At 37.0% G+C, this 27,665-nt stretch overlaps 1 protein-coding gene across 1 annotated transcript in view; it reads right to left on the bottom strand.

Annotated features, from left to right (window-relative positions):
* Positions 1-24,399, bottom strand: part of SNRK (SNF related kinase) — a 33,839-nt gene extending 9,440 nt beyond the window's left edge. Inside the window, exons 1-5 of the mRNA XM_009324166.1 lie at positions 24,301-24,399; positions 22,260-22,953; positions 5,479-5,620; positions 2,701-2,913; positions 1,467-1,601 (exon numbers count right to left, since the gene is read on the bottom strand). Coding sequence (XP_009322441.1) covers positions 1,467-1,601; positions 2,701-2,913; positions 5,479-5,620; positions 22,260-22,848 — 1,079 coding nt within the window. The 5' untranslated portion in view covers positions 22,849-22,953; positions 24,301-24,399. The remainder of the gene's footprint in view (positions 1-1,466; positions 1,602-2,700; positions 2,914-5,478; positions 5,621-22,259; positions 22,954-24,300) is intronic.
* Between the last annotated feature and the right edge of the window lie 3,266 nt (positions 24,400-27,665).

The raw sequence follows: 27,665 nt of genomic DNA, 5'->3' as shown, positions 1-27,665 counted from the left end.
AGCCCTCCTTTTGTTGCTAATGTATTTATAGAAACATTTTTTATTGTCTTTTACAGCCGTAGCCAGATTAAGTTCTATTTGGGCTTTGGCCCTTCTTATTTTCTCCCTGCATAACCTCATGACATCCTTGTAGTCCTCCTAAGTTGCCTGCCCCTTCTTCCAAAGGTCATAAACTCTCTTTTTTGTGAGTTCCAGCCATAGCTCTCTGTTCAGCCAGGCTGGTCGTCTTCCTCGCCAACTCTTCTTTCGACACACGGGGATGGCCTGCTCCTGTGTCTTTCAGATTTCCTTCTTGAAGAGTGTCCAGCCTTCCTGGACTCCTTTGCCCTTCAGGACTGCCTCCCAAGGGACTCTATCAACCAGTCTCCTAAACAGGCCAAAGTCTGCCCTTCGGAAGTCCAACGTAGCAGTTCTGCTGATCTCCCTCCTTACTTCTCCAAGAATCAAAAACTCTATCATTTTGTGATCGCTATGCCCAAGATGACCTCCAACTGTCATATCACCCACAAGTCCTTCTCTGTTCACAAACAACAGGTCCAGTGGGGTGCTTTCCCTAGTTGGCTTACTCACTAGCTGTGTCAAGAAGTTATCTTCACACGCTCCAGGAACCTCCTAGATGGTTTCTTCTCTGCTGTATTGTATTTCCAGCAGACATCTGGTAAGTTGAAGTCCCCCACGAGAACAAGGGCTAGCGATTGCAAGACTTTTCCCAGCTGCTTATAGAATATTTTGTCTGTCTCTTCATCCTGGTTGGGTGGTCTATAACAGACTCCCGCCATGATATCTGCCTTCTTGGCCTTCACCCTGATGCTTACCCATAAACACTCAACCTTATCACCACCATCATTAAGCTCTAGACAATCAAAATACTCCCTAGCATACAGGGCTACCCCAAATCTATTGCAGTATCTTTAAATGGGTGATTAAAGCTATTAATTCAACAGTTTTCCTTAGACATATCAACTGACATTAAAAAGAACATAACATACAGATGTTTGCTCTAAGCTTGATTTAGGGAATGTTTGGTCTATTAGAAATCAATGCTAACAACTAAACCATAACATCAAATTCAGAGTGATTTCTCACTTTTAACTAACTCCCCATCAACATGTTTATGGATTATGCAACTCAATTTTTCCCAGGGACACAAATTGTGTATACACAATTTATATGAGGAACTGAAGGTCAATGAACATGCCCTTTCCTAGCAGGTGTGAAAACTTACTATTTCAGATACAGACTTCAAATTGATTAGGCATTTCCCGAAAACGGTAGGAATTGAAAATATTGTTGGTAACTGATTTCTGAACAGCTTCTGAAGCGTCCACAGCACTTTAAAGAAATTTAAAATTTGCAATTAATAAGTATTTTACTTTTTTTAAGGAAGAAGTACTTGAGCAATTCAATAATATTCTCATTAAGCCAGGTTTAAAAAAAAGAAGCCATTTAGGTTCCTAAATTCTCACCTGAACTGAGCTTTGATGTTGCTAGGGCTTGCAGATCTGGTCTGAATTTCTTTCTCTTGTTTTTCTCGCAGAATCCTTTCAGCTAGTAAGAAGTAAGTAGCAGTGATGTGATTGTATTTGTTAGTTTCCAATGCCCTAAGGAAAGTACAAAACATGAAATAAACCATACGTCAATGGTTTTTAGAAAACTGGACATGCATCTCACACCTTGCTGTACTTCTCATAGCAGGAAGAGCACCTGAAAACAGAACTGTGTATTTTTGATGTTTTGACAAGCATGTCTTGGTTTTATGAAAAATAAAGAGCCAACAAAACTAGTAATTTCAACTATAGTTAGATAAGGATATCTTTAGAATATCATCCAAAAAAATGAAGTAAGTCTTCCTTTATTGAACATTCTTTAAATGATAAAATTGTATTTCATTAGTGTTGTGCACCAATGGTGGGCTTTCCCACTGGCACGTTCAACCACAAAGTACTAAATTTGTTTATGCAACAACTGGAGGAAAAGCCTTCATTATTTTAGGGTGGTCGCATTAAGTTTACAGTAAAATTAAGTTCATAAGCCAGTAAGCATCATTCAGACATTCTAACAGAAAGGATGCCACTGTTAGGCAACTAAAAGCTTAAGAAGCAAGACTGCTGCTTCCCCCCCTCCCCAAATGGTAAGATAGGAACAGTTTTTCCAGCTTAAACACAAACAAATAGAAAAAACAATTAAGTCCTCTTTCAATTTTGGTAATATTTTAGAAATTTGGGGGATTTAGTCTATTAGAAGAAACTACACAGCTTTCTAGCAAGCTCACTCAATGACAATGACTATTTTGCATTATATAGATAAAAGGAATAATATTTTAAATTAACAAAGATTCGGGTATACTGGAAACATACTAAGGGAAAAATGCTAGAACTTTATAATCTCCAAATATGCATGAGATATGAAGCACAAGTAAAAGCATGGATTTCAAAGCAGTTAAGTCTACTCAAGATGGCAAACTACTGCAGGAATCTAACACTGTTCCAACACATTTTCTTGAAGTTTTTCCGAAGGTTGCGTCTACTTAACTATTCCTCATCCTAGAATATCCTATCACAGAGCAAGATTGTAATATTTTGTTTGTTAACTCAAATGGCTTGATATTTAAACACTGAAGTACCCAGCTTCTCATAACATTCTTTAATCAAAAATGACAGATGCACAAAACAAACTGCATATAGAAAATTGACAACTTACTCCACTATTGTATCTCGGTCTGCGATATCACCGAGAACCATGCGTTGTATTATACTGTTGTGTTCCTCCTCAGACAGATTTTTATATGACACAAGAGGAATATTGTACTTTGTTGCAGGAGATGGGTCAACTCCTTGGAGCCATGCATGGTTTTCAATCTCTTCCAAAGATGCCCTTCGCTTCGGGTCTCTCTGCAACATCCGTGTAATTAGACTGCAAATAAAAAAATAAATCTAAACAAAATGCACTCACATGTTTAAAAAGCAGCCATTGTAAAAGCAACATTAGGAAGACATTTTCTGCTGACGGTCCACATAGACCTTTAGAAGTCTCTGCAGTAAACAATGTGATGGGAAATTATTTTTTTTCAAAGACATTCCAAATATTGCTGAACTGAAACAAACAATTTACTTATTAAAAGCATAGATATCAAACACTGCAGTTTTCATTTACTATGCTTACATTCTTAACCCAATTTTTCTGGTTTGTTTGTTTTTAATAGGTCTTCTAGGACAACTGTCATAGATGGCCTACAGGCTGGTCTGTAAAGTAACAGAAATATAATTTTCTATTATTGCTGCTGTCAACAAGAGTATGGAATGGCAAGATAAGTAGAAGTATTTTATTCTGAAATAGCTATCAGACATTTGATTCTTCAGTATCCCTGAAAGAACAGTGGTCTGTTCTATCCATAGAGGAAAAAAAACAACACACAACACTATCTGGGATGATGAAGTGACAAACCTACTAATGGGTTGATACTGAATGTTTACAAGTGCTGGAAAGGAAGTGCGTAAATTCCCCAGCTAAACAGAGAAAGACGACTTGATTAGCACAGCACATCTCTCTTCACTTACTATACATGAAAAATTCTTGAGGGAGGTATTTTTGGCTTTGCACAACAAACAGAACATGGATATACAGTTTTCTTGCCAAGATTTCAATGAAACTTTATTGCTCCAACATGTGGAATGAAAGTTCTGCAGTTCTCACAATGTTTTTTATTGCACTAACTGTACTACACCATGCAACTTCAAACTGCAAGGCCAACCACAAAGGTAATCACAATATATATTTTTTAATTTTTTTTAGTATGAGATGATGTATCAAATTAAAAATGGAGGTTAATTCAGACTTCTTAAAATTCTACTGTAAAAAAAAGAGAACATCACATATATGCTTAGTAGCTGTGGTCTCTGCCTTTACCAAAAGGAAAGGTGGGGCGAGACATGGGAGCCTTGATTTTCTTTGCTTTTGTTAATACTGTGACAGGAAGGGAACAAACTATATACTTCATTTGACTTTTTTTTTTTTTTAAACTACACCTGTAGTAAAACCACACAAATGCACCACATGTGCCTCCTGCTTTAAGCTTGCTTATGCATCCCAAACCACCAAGAATGCTTTCACTCCAAGCAGGAAGTTTAAACATTCCCAAAGTCTTTTCCCTAAGAAAACCTAACCTATAGAGGACTTGGGTAACTGATGGTACATTGTTGATGCGTCGCGTAGAGAAAGTGGATCTACCTGGGCCTTTAAGCAAATTAGCATTATCCAATATATTAAGCGAAAGGCTGCAAAAAATGTTTCCTGGCCTCAGCACAGCATGCAGCATCTCAAGAGATTTACTCGATGGAATTCACTGATAAGAGCTCTCTTTTAAACCTCTTCCTGTACTGCATTTTAAACGTCTTCCTGTATGTAAAGCTCTTCAAGCTGTTGAGAACACTGATAGCAGCTTTTCCATGTTACTGGAAATGCTAGACACTAATGACAAGACACAAAAACCAGCTATGGCATTATGTGATGCATTAGATTCCTGGACCACCCAGATGAACAGTCATTATGACCACAGCTGTAACAAATTTCATTCTGTGTCAAATAATAGAATGCTGCTCTAGGTCTTTTGACTGAACCAAACGCATTTTTCAAGCATTTATAAAGGCATCTGGACTTTCATACTGAAAATGGAAAGATATTCTATCGCAGACTCAAGAACCCAGCCAAACATTATAAAATAGTCTAAGTGATGCAACTGGGACATATATTAAAAGGACTGAAGAGGTCATTAACCAATAGGTAAATATGGGAAATATTGGAGCATATAAACAAACAAACAAAAAAGCTGCAGTGAACACTGCAGAAAAACAACACATCAAAATGAGTCATGATTCCCAAGTGGCATATGGTATCTGCAAACAGAATATTTTTCTCCCTTGACTGCCTAGAATGTTGATTTGGAGTTGCAATTTCAGTAGGAGATGAGCAAAACTTGCTGTGATACACTCGGTTTTGACAACTTGTATTTTGAACAGAAATCTATAGGAATCATTACCTTTTTAACCCCTGCCACAAAATACTCTCAGCAACACCTTGTAATTTGTCCAGCAAGAATGGTGGCCAAAGCCAGTCAGTGGTGAGCAGCTTCTTCAATCATTTATAAAATGCATGACAACTGAGACACATAAAAGAAAGATACATTGTGTAAAATCAAAATGAAGTTTCACACAAGTGCGGGAAAAATCTACTGGCAAAAAATATCATGGGATTAACCTTTAATAAGAAGAGACACAAAGAATAAAAAATGCAATACTGGTGCCCAAGAAACTACTCAATCGATGTGAAGAAACACTAACAACTAAGCAAAAGCAGTAGTCATAATATCTTATTAACAGGCAAGGAATATTCCACACACTGATAATACGGTATGGGGAACTCCCAAAGGTAATGAGAATCCACTTCTATGAATGCCTCCAAGTTCTTCAGTACTCTACTTACTCTTTACATTCTTTGGACACATGAGGTGGCACTGTGTATTTGCAGTCCATTATCATAGTCAGAGTTTCACTGTCATTTGCTTCTTGAAATGGTGGTTGTCCACAAACCAACATGAAGAGGATGACCCCCAAACTCCATATATCTGTAAATATATAGTACATATTTTAAAATAACTGTTGAGGAAACAGACATAATTACCATCAAAATGGTGAAACATTCTTGAGATGCATACTGGAGTGATTACTGCACTCTGGATTATGAGCATTACTTATGGAATTTGCAATTCCACTGAAGTACAAAATACAGTAGTTCCATTGTTTGACAGCTTTTGTGGTTTTAGAGGGGAAAAAATATCAGAATTCATGACTTCAAGGATGCATAACAGTTTGAGATGCATAACATCTTTGACAGCAAAGCGTTAGATAAAGCTGAAGATAATCTGGTCACTCAAGACAAGAATTCATTACCCTTTTCTTCACAGGTAGGCACAGATTATTAAAGAGATTTGTATTCAAAGCACATTCCTTTTTGAAGGACTAGCATAAACCGTTCTCAGTATCGTTTACATGTTACTGTATAAAGTAAGAAATTACAAAGTAAATCACTTATTTCAATGAGACTGAATTAAGATACGTTTTTCCTTCAGTAGTGTTGCTTTAAAAAATTCTTTGCTACTTCTAATGGTAAATAATAAATTAAATCATTTAGGTAAAACTACCTTCTTACACCTATCATATTATAAAGTATGGGGTGGTTTTGTTTTTTTTTTTTTAAATATCCATCAAACGTAACATAATTAACAGTGATCTCTACTACACTCTGGGAGTCTTCTTGTTTCCTTCTAATTCCTGCTTGCGTAAAATAAGAGACATTTAACAACTGTCTTGTTCCCCAATGAAATGACATACCAAAAGATGAAGAAGCAGCACTTCTGGGCATGAAGCCCTTTAGTTGGTTTCTCCTTACTGTAAAGCTAATATTTGGTTCAAATCTTTATTAAGAGTTTGCCTAGAAGAAAATATTTCACAATCTCACTGCATTCAATACAGGAAGCTTAAATATTAAGAAATATATCATATTGCACAAAAATAAATAAATAACTCCAATATATGCTTAGAGAAAAGGCCATGCTCCTAAACTTCAGCTACAACTCCATGCTCTGGAAATTTTGGTGGCGATTTTGGGTCTTACACCCTAGCATTTCACAGATCTGTACCCACTAAAACCAAACAAACAGCTGAAGTGAGAGAAACAATGGGGTAGAAACCGCCTGAGGGAAGAGGGGAGTGGTCTAGGAAGCAGAGCACACCAGCTCTGCCCTGGAAGGGCTTGCGAGAGGGAACCTCACTAAGTTATCTACCCAACTGCATCTTGCTTTCTATGGCCTACTCAAAATACTTGACATGCATTTAACGCCGAGGGATGGCTACAATTTCATTGAATAATGTAAATCACACACATTCTTCCCTAGAACAATTACTCATTTTGCTAGTTACAACCCATTCTTCATATGGTTTAGCTGACAGAGGAAGAGAAACACTACATTGTAATTTTCTTTAGAGCTCTAATTTGTAGTAAGTGTATGCTATTAACTCAGACAATTATTTGATTTCTGTTATGCTTACTAGGGCCTCAATCCTATAGGTACTGAGCATTTTGAGGCCGGTACACCATATCATGTATACCTGCAAATTCAACTTAACTATTCACATGCTTAAGATTCAATAAATGCTTTAATACTTTGACAGCCTGATGCCAGAAAGCTGAATGTTCTGGAATATAGGATTTTAAAAAGCCTCACAAGACAGAGAGGCAAGAAGTACACCGTTAATTTTGTAAAGCTACTTATGCCTTTCTCCTGCTGTTTAGTTTGAAAGTGGCCAAAAAGTTTTGGTGCATTATCCATCCATAACCACACAACAGATTACAAGAACTCATTTTTGTAAGCACATAAAACATGCATTTATGCATTTCTATGAACAGTCATCTTTTGGATATCAACGTCCTTCCCAGATTTTTAACTTTGTCTAAGATCTATTTTGTGATACGATCTATCCTAGTGTTCTGTTCGATACTCCCTCCACAATAAAACAGAATAGAATAGAATGCTTCATGTCTCCTTTCAGCATGAAGTATTTTAGAAGAGTCCACATAGTATTCATAATTACAGACAAATTACGTTTGCTATAATAAAGCAATATACATTGGCTAAATTTAAGCCAAGAGAAAAATACTGGGGAGGGGAGCAATATAATTAAACCATAAGTTAAAAATAAGCATATAAAAAGTTTAAACAGAAGGAAAAAGACAATATTCTAAGAAATCAAGCTTAAAACAATAAGACAGTCCCAAGAAAAGGATAGCAATCACAGCAAGACAACAATTAAAGTTCCATGAAATCATCATATATAGAAAACTCTAGCAGACCTTGAAGTTTCAACTGCACTGAGTAGATACCAAACATCCTTAAGTATTTCCTTTTAGAAGCTAGTCTCCTAATCAATTTTCTATTTTACACACATGGCTTCTTTTCTTGGATATACAAACACTTTTCTGTATTTCAATTTGGAAGGATTTGTGATGACAGATACTGTTTTAGTTTTCCAAAAGTTATTTAAACAAACATGTACATTTACTTTCTAAAAAGAATAAAAAGCTTTTCAGAAGCAGAATCTAACTGATCCTCTAAACACAAAAAAATAACAACTATTGTTTGCTATAACACAATGTCCAGTTAGATATCAAGCTACATGTTTTGACAAATAAAACAGTAATTACTGATTAGCCAGCACATAGTGGAGAATTTTGTATATTTTTCTTTCACTAGTTACGATACTTTGCACTCCATATCCACGGGTCTTTCCAGGTAAGAAGAGCTGCAAATGATGAAATGAAACAACTTATTTGCACTGGGGTAGCAACAACTACACTTCAGCTCATTCTTACACACTACAGGCAAAGCTTACTAAAGCTTACACTTTTCTGACAAATAGGTATTTTTGTTAGCCTGACAGCATAGAAGACACTTATTCTGACGTGACCAAGAAATAACAGTGGACAGAAACAGTTACATGGCTTTTATTCTCACCATATTTTTATAGCTGTGGCTGAAGATCAACTTCATTGCATCTACAGCCACGGCTACTAAAATAACTCAGCTCAGAGTGTCAAGGACACAGCTGAGCAGCCCAAGCAGACTTAAAAGTATACTAATAACTAGGAAGCAAGAAAATAGTGTGCCTAAGTAAGTCCAATCTACATGTGAAGACTGAGAAGAGAAAAATCACTGGAAGACTTAGTGCAGACCTTATTATGTCACAAGACAGATGTTGTCTTGGGGCCATCTTCACAATCCCTCCTCCAGTATCATATAGCAAGCCTCTCCTCATTTACAGCAGAGCCAAGTGTTTGGATGTCTGCAGGTGTATTAAGAGGACACGTTCAAGAGTTCTGTCTTGCCCCTTCATATGCAGACTCTCCAATCAAGGGGTTGCTCCCTTGTCCATTTTCTGTGCCATGGTTTAACTAGACCCAATCGTTTGTTTGCAACTCCATATGCAACTAAAACAAACCAACCAACCTGATGACTGATGCAACATCTTTAATAAGGCTCTCTTTCTGGTCAACTGCAAGTTGCCACTTTGTTAAAGGTAAAGGCACAACGGAAAACATACACGTTGCTACAGCCACATCTAAGAAAAAAGAAAAGACTCACAGTTTTTGTGCCCCCCAAAAAAGTGACAAAACTTACTTAGTGAATCTTCCAGCAGCTTTTGTTCTACATGCAAGTGACCAGAGATCAGCCTACAAATCTTTGGTCACAGGTGTTTGCAGAAGTTTTTGATGCTCTTTGACTGGAAAAGTTGTGTGATAGCCAAGCTCACTCCTATGTTTTGCCATCCAGCATTTCAGGCAACAATCTATGGGTGTTTGTTTAAAAAAAAACAAACAAAAACGAACACTTAATGAATCACCATAATTGTGAATCACAATAATTAGGAGGTGTGTTGCCAGCAGGTCAAAGGAGGTGACCCTTCACCTCTGCTCAGCACTGGAGTATTGTGTCCAGTTCTGGGCTCCTCAGTACAAGAGAGACATGGACCTACCAGAAAGTCCAATGAAGGGCCATGAAGATGATGAAGGGACTGGAGCACCTCTCCTATGAGGAAAAGCTGAGAGAGCTGGGACTGTTCAGCCTGGAGAAGAGAAGGCTTGAGGGGGAACTTACCAATGCATATAAATACCTGAAGAGAGGGTGCAAAGAGGATGGACCCAGGCTATTTCCAGCAGTGACCAGTGGCAGGACCAGAGGCGATGGGCACAAACTTTAATACAGGAGGTTCCCTCTGAACATCAGGAAACACTTTTTCACCATGAGGGTGACCGAGCACTGGCACATGCTGCCCAGGAAGGTTGGGGAGTCTCCATCCTTGGAGATATTCAAAAGCTGTCTGGACACAGTCTGGGCAACTGGCTCTAGGTGGCCCTGCTTGAGCAGCGGGGTTGGACAAGATGACCTTCAGAGGTACCTCACTGGAGTATGCAGCACCAACAGGAAAACTATACTTCCTCTTGCCCATGAGAAGCAGGGCATTCTAGGTGTTTGAGTCATGTGAAAGCATGACACAGCACAGCAAAAACTAAAATAATGTTGATAGTGTGAATACACAGAACTTGAATGCTCCAATTAAACCAGCACAGGGTTGTCCCAACTCTGCTTATTATTTTTCACTCCTTGCACCAACCGCAGTGTAAAGGATGGTAAGTGTGAAGGAAGTCGTAAAAAAAAAGCTGACAGAAAACAGGAAACAAGTTTTCAAAGTAACTTCACTTGAAATATGCAAACCCTGCAAGAACAATGGAAAAATGGAACTGGTATATAAGAAGTGGATTATTCACTTATATTTCAAACTACCACAATTATTCAGACAACAGCTGCATGCAATCCTAAACAAAACAAGAACAGTAACAACAGTATCTTGCCCTTCCCAACCTACCACAAAATTTCATATTGGTACTTTTTCCAAGACACACACACAATGCTGGATGGAATAAAAAAGAAGATAGCGTTTTTACTGGCAGATCTCAGTTTCTGGGACAACAGAAATCCCTGTCAATTTTGCATTATAAAGTTTTTATTTTGCATGTTTTGAAGCCACTTATAGCTTGACATAGGTAATACTACCAAAAAGGGGAAATCATGTCCTCTTTATAAAAAGGATCCATAAACTCGAGGGTTAAAAGTCTTACTTATTTGTAAATATCTCTTCTAAATTTAAATAGGCGACCTACACTGCCAACATGCAAGTAAGTTTAAATATGTTGGTTTGCTAGCCTTCAGCGTAGCTCAAAATCCAAGGTTTAGAATCTGAAGTCTTCAAAACAGATATTCCAAAATAGTGAGTTAATACCCACATATCATTTTGAAATATTTAAAAGACCAACAGTTAAATTACTGTAAGGTACATATATAAGAAATGCTAATGTTTGTACCTGATTTACTAGTTTTAAGCCATTTTTTTCATGCAAAAATCAATCCTGTATCTGCGCTTTCCGCTTTTCTCTACTGGAGATCCATAGCTGCATATTTTTCAGTCAAATTCAGAAAATATACTGCAAAAAATAAATGAAAATGCTTTCTTCCCTTTAAAGATACAATTTTAGTTCACCCATTTAATGTAATAACCACATTACATTTTGGAAAATTCTTGGTTTCCAGAATAGTGCCATCTGGCTGAGAGGGGCAAAATTCAAGATCTTTAAGCGTGGCTGTCTTTGAGAAATTAGTAGAGGAGAATCAGAGATTATTTTATTATAGTGCTTATTTACCAAATTTTAGTATTTCCCCAAACAATACACAAAGCCACACACAGGAATGTTCTTTACCATACTGTTTTGTGCTGCCATGATCAGCACTGCTCTATTATTCTTTCCTATTAATAAAGAGAAAACTCATCTGTCCTCTGGATTCCAAGGAACCTAAGGAAGATGGAGATGTTTTGCACTCAACTGATTAAGTGCTTGGATCAACACTTGGTCAGTACATGCTGCCCATTCTTGTGCTGTACCCTGCTATTGACGATTTCTGCTCACATGCTAGGTGTAACAAAATGGGAACAACTCCTTCTGCTGGGGAGACCACTTCCACCAGCAGAGCAGACAACGGCACCTTCCTCTTCCATTTCTAAATCCCAAAGAGTGTTCTTACCCTATATTACAAAAGGGGGTTTCACTCAAACCAAGTGAAAGCCTCAGTCAAGATCTAGCGATCTGATTTGGTCAAAAGCATCAACTTTGACAAAACAGTTGTGTGAGCAGATTAAAAAGATGTTGGAGCAGCAATGAAATAAGAGCCTGACATCTCAAAGCAAGGCTTCTAGAAAGAAGTAGCATCTCTTATTAGACCAGCTAATAACTGGGGAAAAGGGAAAGAAAAATAACTCAAAGTTTATAGGAACACAAGTTTTTCTTTTGAACTCCACACACTTGCGAAAACATACTTTTTTTTTTTAGTGAAGGCAGCCCTTAGAGCATGTTCTTAATTTGATGTATCTTATGTCAACTCAGGGGAAAAATCCCAGCTGAGTTTCCTGCTTTCACACATTATTAGAAGTTGTAGATATATAATATAGTTAAAAGCAAAGATGACAACATCCATTTACATTTTTACCCATTCACTGAATGGCGCTGGTTCACTAAAGGGTTGTACAAGCACCAGAGTCAAAAAAACCACAAAGGAGAGTGCAGAATTATACGGGCAGGATCTGAATACAGAGCTGCATTTTTGAGACCTGCTAAATGGGCTGCACCATTTAAAGAAAATCTCACCTTCAGTTCAATGCAAATATGGTTTGACATACAGTATACTCAGTAAAGAACTCTGCAGAGATCTGCCTCTCCTCCACCCTCACACCCCTGGCATACCATTTTAAGATAATATATTAGTTACGGTGCTATGTTAATGCTAAAAAAAAAATCACGTTTTAGACAAAACCTTTAGATATTGTAATAAACTTACTACTGGATAGTTTAACCAGATAAAGGAGCAGGTTTTGTAAGCAAAACTCCTTGGCTTGGGCCAACGAGTTGGCATACATCTGCAGCTATATTCCCTTATCACAGCTCAGAACTCAGGTGCCAGTGCCAATTCTAGATTTGAGACTCTTAACTGAAGGAACACAGGGAAGAAAAGGGTTACAGAGACCCACTTTTAGAAGAGCAGTTTTAAACAAAAATTTATTTTTCACAATTTCAAGTTTTTTAGTACTCCCAGTAATTAGCAGTTGAAGGCTTTATGGAAACTGCTTACTTCTCCTCTCCACCCCTCCAAGGGTTATTCAATTTGCTCTCTGCAGAAAATTGGTAGCAAAGTAGAATTTAGGCCTGACATGCTGCATGAATTTAGCATGCTTATAACCTGTAAAACTTCAAATGATTATGGTAAAGGAAGGCACACTTGTATACTGCCGTGGCCAAAATCAAGGTCTCTTTCAAAAGCACAGTGAAGATCTCAAGACACAATTTAGCCTTTAAATTGGGTACTAGTAACTTGAAACTGCCATTGCTGTAACAAGAATAAAATGAGATATTAGGACTTTTAAAAGCACTAGTAGCTAGCTGCAGTATAGAATATTTTATTGTTTTTAAAGCCGTTATTGAATGTTGATCAGGAAAGGACTGTTCAAGCAGGGTTCCTAGAACCATGACAACCAGGGCTGTGTATACGCAACTTCCTTACATAACATGAAGTCACTGCCATAGAAACCAAACTACGTCATTAGCTGTCTGTGCTATGCCTGTCTTAAACACAGGGCAGTCAAACATCTGTTATGTTCCAGTTTGTACCCTGCACAAAGGATATCCATATTCATCTGCTTAACTACTGAGCTGGACTTCACCATTTCATTAGCCATTTATTGCTTTCTGAAGTTCCTGATTTACTCCTAAAATAAACACTACTGATTTCATAAAGTTACAATTTATGGGACATAGGGGATCCTTATAGCTTAATATTTGCTCAAATTTCTGCCATTCCTCAGCAGACACTTGTCACACTTTGGATATGCTATATGAATTTGTGATTTTAAGCAGCTAAAAATATATGCTTATTTTGGAACAGACTCATTCACATTTAACTACATAAAGTAAATTGAGTCCATTTATTAAAGTTGTTTATTTCAGGACCTTTATGGGAACAAGATTTGTTCCCCTCCTAACTTAACTGCAGAACTGTTTAACAGTTTATAGAGTGTATATTGCTCAGTTGATAAGACAGATCTTTCTACAGAAAGTCTGCTGCTTCAGAAGCGATTTGTAATATTGAGTAAATTTAATCAGGTTTTGTACATTTCTCATTGGAATGTTTACTATAACAGCTGAACACTACAGTTACCTTCCACTAGAAGCCACTTAACAAGCAAAAAAGAAAACAAATCAACTTTTATGGAGATGACAGAAATGTTTGCATGTTTATTTTGCCACTGCAGAGGTATCAACAGACTGTGGATAAATGAAGGATGGAAACGGACCCCAATTTCCAGCATTGTGAGCAATTACTCTAACCACTATCTCAAGACATTAAAGAGAATGTCATCACTACTACTGCTACAACCTCTTCAGAGCAGATTTGCAGAAGAAAGCCCAATCCATAGAAACCTGTTGAAGACAAGCCTTGAAAGAGACTCAATGCATCAGCACTTCAAGTTCTTCTATACAGATCTAAATATGAAAATACAATGTAAACATCATCAGCATCTCTGCACTCTGGGCATGTTCAGGGCTAGGCAGGAACTGGGCAATATCTGAAGACTGCTGTTTTCAACTCAGACACAAAACCCCATCATGAACTACTTTATTTGGATTAGAATTTAGGGGTGGAACCTTCATTGGGCTCAGGAGTAGGTACAGGCTGCTAACTCACAAGGATAACAGTAGTAAGCATGCTTGTTACAAGTTGAAACTTAAGATCTTGTTTACAACATAGGCTATGGAAAGCAATGAAAACCTCAAATTTATAGCATAGCTTCACATAATTGTCTGAAGAACCAAAACACAGTTTAAGAGTAAAAATTCACATGACAAGTCAAACACTGCAGAAAACGAGACTTCTATTAAAAACAGTGATGAAAAATTACACACTACAGTATAAAAGGATAAAAGCTGGTATCATACTACTGAATTGTTTGAATGGTTCTTGCTATATTGTTGATATACTTGTGCTTCAAAAGGAGAATAAGAAAAGTATTTCCAGCCCGTATAAGCTAAAAAGCTTAAAAAAGTTGTATCCCTTGTATAAAAAGTCAGTAGCAAGATAGTGTAGAATAATGTTACATTAACAATTTCAGCATGTCTATGCATCACAAGTATTTTTACACTACCACGTGCGCAGACTGCTGGCAAATCTGGAAGATGCTCAAACTGGACCAGTTGTAAAGTTTGAAGAGTACAGGTAAAGAACAAAGATTACTCTTTTGCAGATACTCAATTATTAGCCAATCGAGCTATTCTTCCATTCTTTAACTTTTCATGAAAAAGGTTTTGAATAAACTTGTGTACTGACCTCTCTAGTTTTCAGAGATGCCACTGTCTGTTAATTCAGCTGGGTTTTTTTGGTCTTTGTAAAATGGGATTTATTTTTCCCTTGCAGAAGGCTGAGGAAGAGATCATCCGCTATCAGTGCTACCATTTTCAAAATTAACAGGCAGAACTGGGTTTCCTCCTTGTTTTAAAGCACTACAAATCCAATTAAAATTACTGTTAGAACACATAGCAGACAAGAGAATTAGGAAAAATCTTTTCCTTTCCCTATCCCTCCAAAAAAGAGCATAAATAACAAATGGCATTTAGCAAATTATTTTCATAATTAGCTTATCTGTCTGATGAAACAGTCTGTTCTATATATGTTATTTTATTTGACTAAGGCATGATCATCAGTAACTAGTCTTATCTTTTGAATGAAAATAAGAATCGCTTCCATCTGGCAACTAGTACTTATTTTTCCATGAAGACAATAGCATGGGTTTTCCTGGTTGCATAAAACTTAAAATACAAATAGTTGTTCTTTATTTTTTAGTAACTACGGCATCTCAAATTTCAGTAAGGATATTTTAACAAACACCACCACCATTGAAAGGTCTTACTGAACACATGCCACTGCCTTTATTCCAAAATAGTCTGTTTTACTCTCATTCATCAGTTCTGCATTTTGAAATGCATTCTTTCTCCTTTGTTTTCTGCTGCTTAGCCACATTTCAGAAGTTACTGAATCTACACTAAAAACACAAACAAAGCCAACATTTTTTGTGTGAACTGACTTTCCAATACTACTCCTCCAGAAAATAATTAGCCAGGATAAAACCCAATATTAATTAGTTAAATGTAGAAGGAAGTTCTTCTCTGTATAAAACATGTCCTCAAAATCACTGGACAAGTCTATGCAGCATATATAGCTTATATACATGTTTCACTGCAACGTTTTTAGTCTTTTTTTAATACATAAATACTAAAGACAATTTGCTCCTGGTATCTAAGAAATCCTTCATAATTTCTGATCGACTATCTTTTCCTAAAGGTTTTAGCTGTAAAATGTATAATTTGCACCTTATTTACAAAAATTAACATCTTCGTACAGCTTTACACATGACTGCAAAACTTGAGCATCTGGTTTATAACTAACTAGTACACCGTTGATTTAGGTCCCACCAGATCTGTGTCACCAAATTAGTCAGCTATGGGCTGAACATAAGTAATCTGAATATTTGCTTGCAAGATACGTGAAATGAAGCTTCCTGGCTGTGGAGATGTATTTCTCATAATGAAATCTTGCTCCACAACAACAGTTTGAGATATTATGAAAACAGTTCTCCCATGAACATAGCGAGGTGACTAAGAAACATCCCGATACTTAAGTTACAGTTTAGCTGATATGGTAGTAACTGCAGACTATCTTGACAGCTTCTCCTCTGTAGTTTCACTTGGATGAATTATTCTTTGCTTCACCCAGCAGTTTACTGGTGAATACATTAAAACTTGTGCATAAAGTAACCCAGAATGGAACATAAATTATACTTCATAAATATTAGCCGGCACAGATTTACTGAGAAGTCATCAGGATCACAGACTCCCACCCTTCATTACAGCCCCATCACATCATAACTTCACTTCCGAATACAGGGCTCCGATACCTGTAGCATAACACCCTCAACTTGAGGCATTAAAAGTAGTTTCTTGTCAATAAAGTAATTAGATTGAGGGGGAAAAAAAGCAGAATCAAAGGATAGCATACTACATAAAAACCGGACTCCCCTTTCATTAAAAATAAGTTTTACTACCTGCATACAGATTGCCACAGAACTTAGAAATAAAACAAAAAAGGGGCAGGTCCTACCGCCTTCCCCCAGAACTCTGCTGGGGTCCAAGCTGCATGCTCCCTTCACCTCCTTTGCACCAGCTCTTCCACTTAATGCTAAGGAATAAACAGCTCTGCTAACCTGGCAGAAGTTAAGCCTGAAGAAAAGTTAACAGTTTTCTGTCAAGTTAGCTGATAAAATCCATTCATCAAATGGTCAGCCATGCAACAGAGTGCAGCACATGAGAAGGGGTAGCTCTGCACAGACACAAAACAGAAGGGGAAGACCTCTTATGCTGGAAGCAGCTAAGTATTACGCTCTTTTAGCTTTCTGCACCCTTTCACCTTCAAGCTCGTTCTATAATATATCTAACTATAAATCTTCTGAAGTGTTGCAATACAAAATTAAAAAGGGAGATTTTCAAAACAAACAATCAGTGAAAAGCTTTTCTAGGAATTTTTGCTTTTCATTTCTGTCAAGTTTGGCTCCAATCTGATTTTGAGCATGCTGAAACTCCAAAATGCTGTCAGGTATGCTAAATGATTCAACACCGTATATGGATTGCAAGTACCTTACCACTACTTTTTTTTTTTTAAACTTAAGTCTGTCAAATCTTATATTCAGCATTTTTATAGTGTAGAAGGTTACTGTACATACCCACTGGCCATTATGCTTACATTAGTCATTCAGTTTGCGAATAAAGTGCTATACACATGCAGAAACATCAAAACTAGCTCCACACAGGCCAGATAGGACCATTGGGGCTACTTAGCTATGCTCAAGCAGAAGGTAAACATGGCTGAAGCCTTGAAAGACCAAACACTCAAGCAACACTATATGCAAGTAAGAAGCCCTTGCAAATACTTGTCGCAAAAACAAAACAAAAGAATTTGGGATCATTCCAACAGAGACAAAGTGGGTTTAAAAGCATTATCATTATCTCAGGAAAGGGAAAGGTATGCATGACAAATCCTCTGTTTCCTTTAATAATCAAAAATATATGACTAGATAATGAATACATACATCCGTTATTATCTTACCATATTGTCAGAAGATATCCAGGTCTGAGCTGTGCAAGAAAGCCAGCATCTAACTACCAAAGTAATGAATATTATCCAAGTGGTTGGCCCCTGCAACTTCCAAGAAGGCAGCAAGTTGGATTTGGACTACAAACTGCCAGTTGAATAGCACTGAGCTACAGTAACCATAATATTCTTGTTAGTCACGTCTTTTATGAAGAACATCTTGCCACCATTCTCTTGGTGTTGCTGTGACAACAGACTGCAATGCTAAATAATTGTGATGATATCTACAATGTTATTTGTGCATTACAGTACCGTTCTAGAGGCCTACGCTCAACTGGGCTAAACAGACGGTCCCAGTCTTACAATCTGAATTTGCCTATTTCTCATCCCCAGAAGGATGAATTTACTCTTCAAACGTTTCCATGCATCTACGAAATCACATACAGAATACCCGACTACAATAATAAAAACCTATCAGAAGTGTCAATGTCTTCCAGAATTACTGTAGCCTACACAGCACTTAATACTTTGTAGAGATGCCAAGTAGTTAAAATAGAACTCACTCTCCTCTGAAAGAATCAACTAATCTGAAAAACTGTAATTAAACTTTATCACCTAGGAAAGAGGTGATTTCTATTTATTCAATGATCCAATCTCTGTTGATGCTGGTAGAGCAAAAGGAAAAGTATTACCAGAAGCATGCTTTATTCTTTCTCATCTGTAGTTATCCACTTTTCTATACTGCTGGAGTTCGCCGATTACACCACTGCTCTAGACAGAACTCTGTCTGATCTAAAATAATACGTCCATTTGATTTACGAAATGAACTTTATGTGCAACAACAGTCCTCTCTCTTTCCTCTGACTAGAACAAATTCTAATTAAGTGTGAAAAAAACATGGGAAACTACAAGCAACAGAACTTCTCATTATCTAACTCACTCAGCTTTTTGAAAAGCCCTGGGAACATATAATCGTTGCCTAACATTCCTCTTGCATCATTTTAACTACAGCCTTAAACACAAACGGAAATGAGACACCTAAATTAACTAGTCTCTTTTCAAGTGTGAAAACTTTTAACTAGCATCACAAAGGGGAGATTAATCCCTAAACTAGCTGAAACAGTTACCTTTTCATAAAGCAAGCTTTTCCATTATATTTATTAAGCATATAACTTAATAAAAGACTTGCCCTGAATATTTCAGCTCTTCATAGCAAGAAAGTGTAAAGTCTTTTCCTTTATATACTCATTCTAATATTTTTCATAAGACATCAGAAAAGCCATGTTTGTAGCAAAGGTCTTTGGCAAAAAAAACCCATCATATATCTTGATCAATTTTTCTTGCAATAATTTTTGCAAATATAAGAACAATTTTAGATAAGTGAAAACAGGTGTGGGGGTTTAAAATATTATCATGAATGCAAATGTACCTTAACATGCACTGCGTATAAGCAGGGCAATCCTTTTTAATTCAGCATTTTAGTAAATTGAATTGATTTTCAAGCAGTCAGATGCTCACAAAGGGGCAGGACCACGTAGTTGCACTGCAGAAAGCATGACCTCCTTTCTCATAAGCAACTAGCTTTTAGATTGGTTCAGCTACAATGTAATTTCATCCTACATGGCAAAAAAAATCTTAGCCATTGTCAGTCATTATTCTTGCAATATTAATAGCCCTGTTCAGCCAATAGCTGAATGAGTTCACAGCACTTCACTGCTATTTCAGGCTATATGTACACCTTGCACATCAGCAGCATCAAAATGTAACTGATGTAATTTCTCGTCTTTTGAAAATGTCTCCTTCTGAATTTATACATACTTCTAGTCCACAAGTATGACCTCATCTTAGCATGAAAGTTTATCTTCAGAGGTTAAAGAAGGTTTGCACAAGCTGATTTCTCAGTTGCATAACTACACAGTTAGCGATAAATTTGCTAAACATACATTCTTTTAAGATTCTACATTTAACACTCCATTTGCGGGAAGGGGAGAAGGAAGGCTTTAAAGAAGTCCGTAATATTTTTCTTTTTTTTTTCCCCACAATCTTTGCATTTAAAAATACACAAATAAGTCATATTTAGAAACATTACATAGCATATCTTACCTTTTTACCCACAGTTAGAAAAGGAAAATCCAGACTCTTCAAGGTGATTATCTCATTGGCAACTCATAGTAAATTTTGGTATTTTTATTCTGTAGCTATTGTATTGTCAGTACTTTAGAGATTTTGTAGTGCATTACAGAGTGATGAAAACTGAGCCACTAAAAAAGTTAGAATACAAGCACTGCAATCTGTCAACTAGGACAGAAGTTCTAGAATCCAGTAACTGAGACAGTATACTGGGGAATAAGTAAGCAAAACCTAACCACTGATGTGTATTTAAATATTCTCAGAAATAGAACTTAACTAGCGTCCTTAAACATCGGCTAGAAGAAATTAATTTTTTCTAGTTTTTCTACTGTTCACATCAATCCACTCTGTATTAGCCAGACCTCCTCCTCTATGAATCCGTTCAACCATTTTCTTCTAGTATTATTCAGAAGTTTACCTACCTAATTGCTTACAGAGTCCTCTAAGAAACATTTTATGTGGTGCCACCGCTCTTACGTTTATCATTAACGAAGCACACTTTGGACCTCTTAACTATGTAATTCAATTTGGACCATCTGGTCATAATGCTCCTAATGCCCCCCGCTCCCCGCCATTAATCCCCATAGACCTTCTTTCTTCCAAGCATCTTCAGTTGGGCAGCAATATCAAAACTTCATTTTTCACTCATCCTCCAAAATTTGACTGCTACTCCGTTTTTCAAGAAATAATTCATATAAGGCACTGTATAGAATATTTAACAAGTGCACTTTTCCATCTAGTTTCAGAGGCCACTGCAATCAGTTACACTCATGCTTCAGGAAATTCAAATAAAGAGACATAGAAGAACACAGAAGAACTCAGGAGTTAGGATCTCTAGTTTGCCACTAATAAAGCCAGAACCAACTCATCTAGAACATTTGACTCTAAAGAGAAATCATTTTGTCAAGCATCACTGTAGCATCAACATAGATTTGCAAAACCACAAATAGCACAGACATGTAAAATTCCTAATTATAGCACACTTGAGAAACTACTTTCAAGTCCAGAAAACCCACAGTAAAATACCTATTCAAAGTTAGAAGCCATGAAGTGACATTCAAATGTTTAAGCAAAGACCATAAGATCTACTAACTTAAAATATTTGCATTAAAAATAATGCAAGAATTTTACTTCAACAGTGTACAGGAATACCTTGTCAGCATACAAAGTTAGCCGATTGTTTACCTCAGGTAAATTAGCAAAAAAAATGGACAAGTCAGTCTTAAACCATCACTACAGCCACTACTATAACCATAGCAAAACACACACACAGCCGAGTACAACAGAGTCCTAACGGGTGTTATTAAGACAGTAAAAGTATCAGATACTGGGCACACAAGAACAAGAGGCATGTTGTCTACAATAAGCTATTTTTGAAGCATCATTTGGACGTATATTTATCTAAATTTGTTGGAGAAGTGAGTTCTACCTCAACTAACAGATACAAGCAATCTGTATGACTATAGGACATTATTCAGTGACACTATCAATGTTCACAGCTATTTTAAAAAAAACCTCTAAGTTAGGTCTACTGCATATGCTATTAGAAGTAACAGAGACAGCAAGAGAATTATCTGTAGTAGTCTGTCTAGCACACTCCACTTTCCAGCTAGAACATGAAGACTAATTTACACATTACTATTTCTCTTACCTTTTAAACAATTGGGAGCAACTGAGAACTCACCCCCTACTTTCAGTTCTCAGACAAGAAAAGGGCAGAGAAGGTGAAGAGGGAGTTCAAGCCTTCTAATTTCCTAACTAATTTCCTGTCTCCTCCTCCTTTGACAGCCAAGTTAGTACTTATTAAAAATGGATTCCTACCCACCTTGCAGCAGAACATGTAAGCAGCCTGGGCTCACCATGTCATTCTTATATGGCTAAGCTGAGCAAAGAAAATCACTGGGTCGTCGGGGTTTGGGGGTGGGTGGGAATGTTAAAAATAAATTAAAAACAGGCAGTTTTCTGAAAAGCAGATGGGTCCTCTAACAAAGAAAGTACAAATATACACATTGCTTTCACATTATTATTAATAGAAAAGTTAATTACAATGTATACAACTGCATCATTTCATACAAAAAGAACTTTTAAGCATTTTTGAGAATGTTTGAGTATCTCCTTCAAACAGAGCTGCTCCAGCATTAACTCATCCAGGTTATAATATTATTTCTTACCAATTAGCTGGCTTCCACATATGGCATTACCTTGAGACAGAAAACAGAGTGGTACAACATCATGGTACTTAAGTTTAGATTACTGATTGAATTCTAAGAGGACATACCCACTGCTGGTGCATCATATTCATCCCCAAGTAAAATTTCAGGAGCAGAATATGCAAGAGATCCACAGCTTGTGGTGAGCTTCTTTCCAGGCTGAAATTTGTTGCTGAAGCCAAAATCAGTCAATTTCACAAGTCCTTGTTTTTCAAAGAAGACCACATTCTCTGGTTTTAAGTCTCTATGAACTACATGCAGTTTATGGCAGTAGGATATAGCATGAACTATTTGAGCAAAATATTTTTTTGCCAGATCCTCATTCAGACCTTCTTCATGTTTCATGATGTAATCAAACATATCTCCTCCATCACCTAGCTCTAAGATAAGATAAAGCTTAGTCTGGGTGTCAATCACTTCATACAGTCGTACTATATTGGGATGCTGCACTAGTTTCATGCATCTAACTTCTTGAAAAAGATGTCCAGTGGCTAGTGTGTCCAGTTTGGTCTTGTCAATTACTTTTACTGCTACTTTTTCACCTGTAAAGACATGCCGAGCAAGTTTGACCACAGCAAAATGGCCTCTGCCCAAAGTTTTATCCAAGTCATACAATCCTGCAATTTTTCCATCATATCCTCGTTTGAAGCCTGCCATTCTGTTTCAGAAGATGAAATAATATTTAAGCTCTTTGGAAACGTGATCTTTTCATATGAGAGTATCTGATGCAAATAAATAGTCCATTGTCACTGCCAAGCATACCTAAAAATAAAGAGACAAGATTATATATTTGTATAAAAATAAGCAAAATTATTATCCTGTAATTCTCCTAAAGTTACATTGGCACATTATTACAGATTACTTATGAAATTCTTCAGGGGTTTTTGCAAAGGGTTTGATAAGCCATGCTCTGGTAACCAACAGATTTCTGAAATCACATTATCAGTATGTTTGAAGAAAGTGAATTTCAACAGTGCAATAATGCAAATTTCTCCAAAACTCAGTGGCCTTCATGTTCTTGAGTTAGAAACCTCACAAGCAATAGTTGAAGAAATCAGTGTTACAAGGACTGTTAAAATTGGCAAAGCTGAAATCTGTAACTTTTCCAGCTACATTAGAAATCAGCTGGGCAGTACCAAATATTGACAAGAAGAACATGTTTGATTTAACTTATTTTTGGCATCTTCCTTCATGCTGCAGCATGAAACAGCTCTAATACAAAGTTCTGGTGGCATGACTTTGGACTTTCACCTTCTCCCTTTTAACAGTTTCCTGTTTAGCAAAGCTCAGACTGACATACAAGACTTAGTTTTGCTACTCTAATTAGTTTGAGCATTATCAATCAATACTGTAATTACAACAAATGAACAAAGCTTTACAGGCTGAAATGAAACATTTGGGTTGGATGTACTCTTAGTGCTAAATAAAACGTCGTTAAATATTTTGACTGGAGTTATAAAAACTGGTGATAAAAGTTTGCATGTAGGCTGCATATGTTCCGCAGTCCTGGGAATGAGTCAGGAGAAGGGGAAGAAGAGTGGGAAGGAAGGGGAGAGAACTCAAGAGTTCAGCTTAATTGTGCTGAACTCCTGCTTACCAGTTAATTTGGCATTTAAGCAAACAAGATTACAAAACATTCATATTCAAACCCGGTTTGAAGGTCTTATGTCCCATTGCCTTTTTTTTTTTTCCACACACAAAATATCCCAGAAACTTTTCCTGCATATTTAACTTAGACTGAGGTTTAAATAAAATTCTGTAGCTATCAAAAAGCTAACCATTTCTCCCACTTTGAGTGCAAAGTAGCTAGAAATATGAAAATTAGATGGCTTATTGCCAACTCAATAAAATACAGAAAACATGGCTCTTTAGAATATCTTTTCAGTTTCAAAACTGAACTTCAAAAAGAAAATCTTTGAAAAGGAAGCTGGCAAACAAACAGCCCCTTACATTAGTTATTCTCAAGTCAAAATGTAAGCTTTAGATTAAAAACACTCCCTGCTAAACAAGTTATTTCACAGGCAATGAAACTAATGAACCTGGTTTCATATGGATTCAATTACAAGGTTGGGGGTCCTGTGAGGATTCTCTGATGTTTAACAAGCTCACCTTACTGCTTCTCTCAGCTGGAGCCATGGTATAACCTCTTCTCTATCCAGCTGTCTACTTCCACAAAGTCCGTGGGAATTCAGTTTGAGACCTCCACCCCTGCAAAATTTGAATGAAATCAATCAACTTCTGAAACCTCATAACTGAGACAAGGAACAGGGTAAGTGTAACAATCATATAAACATTGGGGTTTGGGGGTTTTTGTTTTTCTTTAAAGATAATAATCAAGCTTGAAAAAACTTCATTGGGGTTTGTGTTACTGTACCCTTTCATTCTGCTACTAAGCCCTGTGCTTCAGATGCTCTTCTAAAACCTACTCTACTTCACTACAAGATGCCACAGTATCAAAATTGGGGTTGGCATATCTGCTTCCCAACACATCCCATACTACTCATCTTGGAAAGTTTCCCCTACCACTCCCAATTAACCATGTAATACCATCCCATCCTTATTCCAGGAAGTACAAAACTAGAATAGAGCATGCTACATTAAACCAAATGCCCATGTCACTCTCCTACCTGGTAAGTAACCATTAGAGGATGCGTAGGGAAGAACATAGCACAATGGCAAACATAACAATAAATAATGAAACCCTCCTTATCTTTAAGACATTCAAAAATTTCTTTACATCAGAGGGCAGTGGCTTTGTGTTTTATAGTGCTTGATGGATTCCACCCCACCCCTCCCTGTGAAACTGGGCAGGTGCTTTATTAAAGCATGTGAATTTTTAGTATCAAGAACATCCTGCAACAAGGAGTTTAATAGCTTAACTATGTGCTGTGAGAAGAACCACTTCCTCTTGTTTGTTTTTAGTCTTCTGATAATTTGTGCATCTTCTCATTCACCGTCTGTTCCAAAACAAGAACTATCATACTCTATTTACCTTGCCTCAAGCAACTCATAGTTTTAGCTTCCTCCCTTCCTAGCTTCAGTTCAATCTTGAACAAGTCCTAGTCTGTCGCTCCTTTTACAGAGGTTATTCCACAGGCTTTAGCATTCTTCTCACCTTTCTCTACACATTTTCCGGTTTGTTCTATACTACTTTCTTAGTCCAATTTGTGGTTTGTTTGTTGGTTTTTTTTACTACTACTGAGCACTGACATGTTTTCATGTAATGCTCTATTATTGTTGTATAATGTTCCATCATACTGACCTAACCCCCAAAATGCAGGCTAATGAAAAACAGTCCATGTACACACATAAACCACCTAACCTCAACCTGTATGAAGCAATAGGGGAGATGCTAATCAGCCATGCCCCATATGGTTGTGCGACTCCAGAGTCTCAATCCTAAAAGGATTGCAAGCATTTAAAAAACAAAAAAAACACCCCACACAAACACACTTTATAGAACTGCTGTGTCCACAGCACCCTAATCAGACTCTTCACTGCTTCTAGATTAAAGAAATAAAATAAAAAGAAAAAAGAGCACACAAACTTAAAGGCAACTTTTTAAACTGCCATTAGGACATCACCCCTCCTTACAAATCTGTTTTATCCATAATGCATCCTATAGTCAATACCTCATGCTAAACTACTTCACAGTTTTAGAATCCTTAAATTAAAAAACAAAGTAAAAGTCGTGTCAAAAAAAAGCCAGACAGCCATTCCCTATGCAATTGAAGTTACCAACAACACAAACTCCAGTGCTCAAGTTTTTACAGACAATTTCTTTCTTGAATGTTAAGTCAAACCTCAAGATTTACATCTCTATTCACACAAATTCATCACATCCTACAAATCTGGCCCAGATCATGAAACACCTTTGGTCTCTGAGGAGGAGACGTGGCTTCAAAAGAGATTTTCTGTTAAGTCTTGGATTCAAAAACACCACCTGCACACAAGATGGAGCTTTCTTAGTGCATGGCAAAACCAAAGTTTTGTTACTGGAAGAGGTAAGGAAGATGGAAGTAAAAAAGCCTCTGTCAATTTTGACTTAGCTTTTCCTTCTTAAATTCAAGAAGGTTCCATCCCTGGCAGAGCTAAAGGGAGAGAGCAAACCCAGCCAGATGTAACAGAATGTAACTTGTCTGAATTTAAGTAACTACAACACTCAGCAGTAAGGAAAGATTTATACATAATTATTTTGTTCATTTGGCACATTCTCAAACATCTTTGTACAAACTCAACAAGTGATTTATCTCTAAATGACAGAAAACACATAAACATCAGCCTGCCAACAAAATTCCAGCAAAAATCAGGTATGCTTAAGCCATGAAGAAATACATCAGACAGTAATCAATAGGATAAAGGCTTACAGAAATGGAAGATAAACTATGCTTACTAATGTTGCAGCCCCATTAGCTGAAATAAAATTAATGCAGATTCATTAACAGTTTAACATAAAGTCTCCACAATAACAGACCAACTAACTTTTAAATCTGTGGTTTTAAAATAAATCTTCAAAGACGAAGCTCCCACAGCTAAACACAAGTATCTTAGATGCACACACGGTTTCAAGTGAACGTATCAAAATTAAGAATTGTTCTGTAGTAGCAAATGGATGCAAAACCGTCATAGTGCATATAGATACAAACCTTGATTACAATTTAAATATGCTTCCTAGAGGATCGCAGTTGCTATACCAATACTTTCCAGAGAAGTAGCTTCTTTTTCTCAGTTTCTCTCTAGAGTAAGAAAGCAGAATTTTGAAAGCACTTAAGGATCAACGAAGAGTGCAGTTTCACAAGGTACCAGCTTTCGAGCTGAAGCCTCTTTGTGACCCTTTCCTTGCAGCTGTCTCCTTAGTTACATCAGTAAAACTTTCAGGGCTAACTATAAATGGCATCACCCAAAACTTCCAGATTTAACACATCTACTACCATCACGCTCCAAAACAGGGTTAGTTTTAATGACAGATCATTTCAGTGATCCAGTTTACAGTGTCACCTCTTGACCATTTTTACCAAATCAAAGAGCTGCAAACAGCAGCATGTGACAACCAAAATGTCAACCAGCCATATTTTGCCAGCAAGCCAAACTACAGCCCAAGGAAAACCATTTAAGAGACATATCACAGAAAATATTTACCTGTCTGTCTTTTAATTCACATTATCTCAAGTCCTTTATAAGTTCATTTTTCAGCATTAGAGCGCTCGGGTTTTCTAGTTGGCGAGCTTACTAACCATTAGCAGCATTTAATCCATGTGGCTAATTATGGTTTTAAAAATGCAGTTTTCCCTAACTATATCAGAATTCAGCTACGCCCCCGATACTCATTTTATGCAATGTAGACATTTACCAGTAAATAGATTCAGAACAGATCCTTCCTTCCATAGAAGCTCATACATCCTATCCCACAAAATACTGCAAATAGCCTCTGTAATGGAGATCTGCAGAAGCTGTTTTGTAATATCACATGCATC

This window comes from Pygoscelis adeliae, unplaced genomic scaffold, assembly GCF_000699105.1.
Source record: "Pygoscelis adeliae isolate BGI_AS28 unplaced genomic scaffold, ASM69910v1 Scaffold25, whole genome shotgun sequence".
Lineage (NCBI taxonomy): Eukaryota > Metazoa > Chordata > Aves > Sphenisciformes > Spheniscidae > Pygoscelis > Pygoscelis adeliae.
This window is presented reverse-complemented; position numbering and strand designations above follow the sequence as displayed.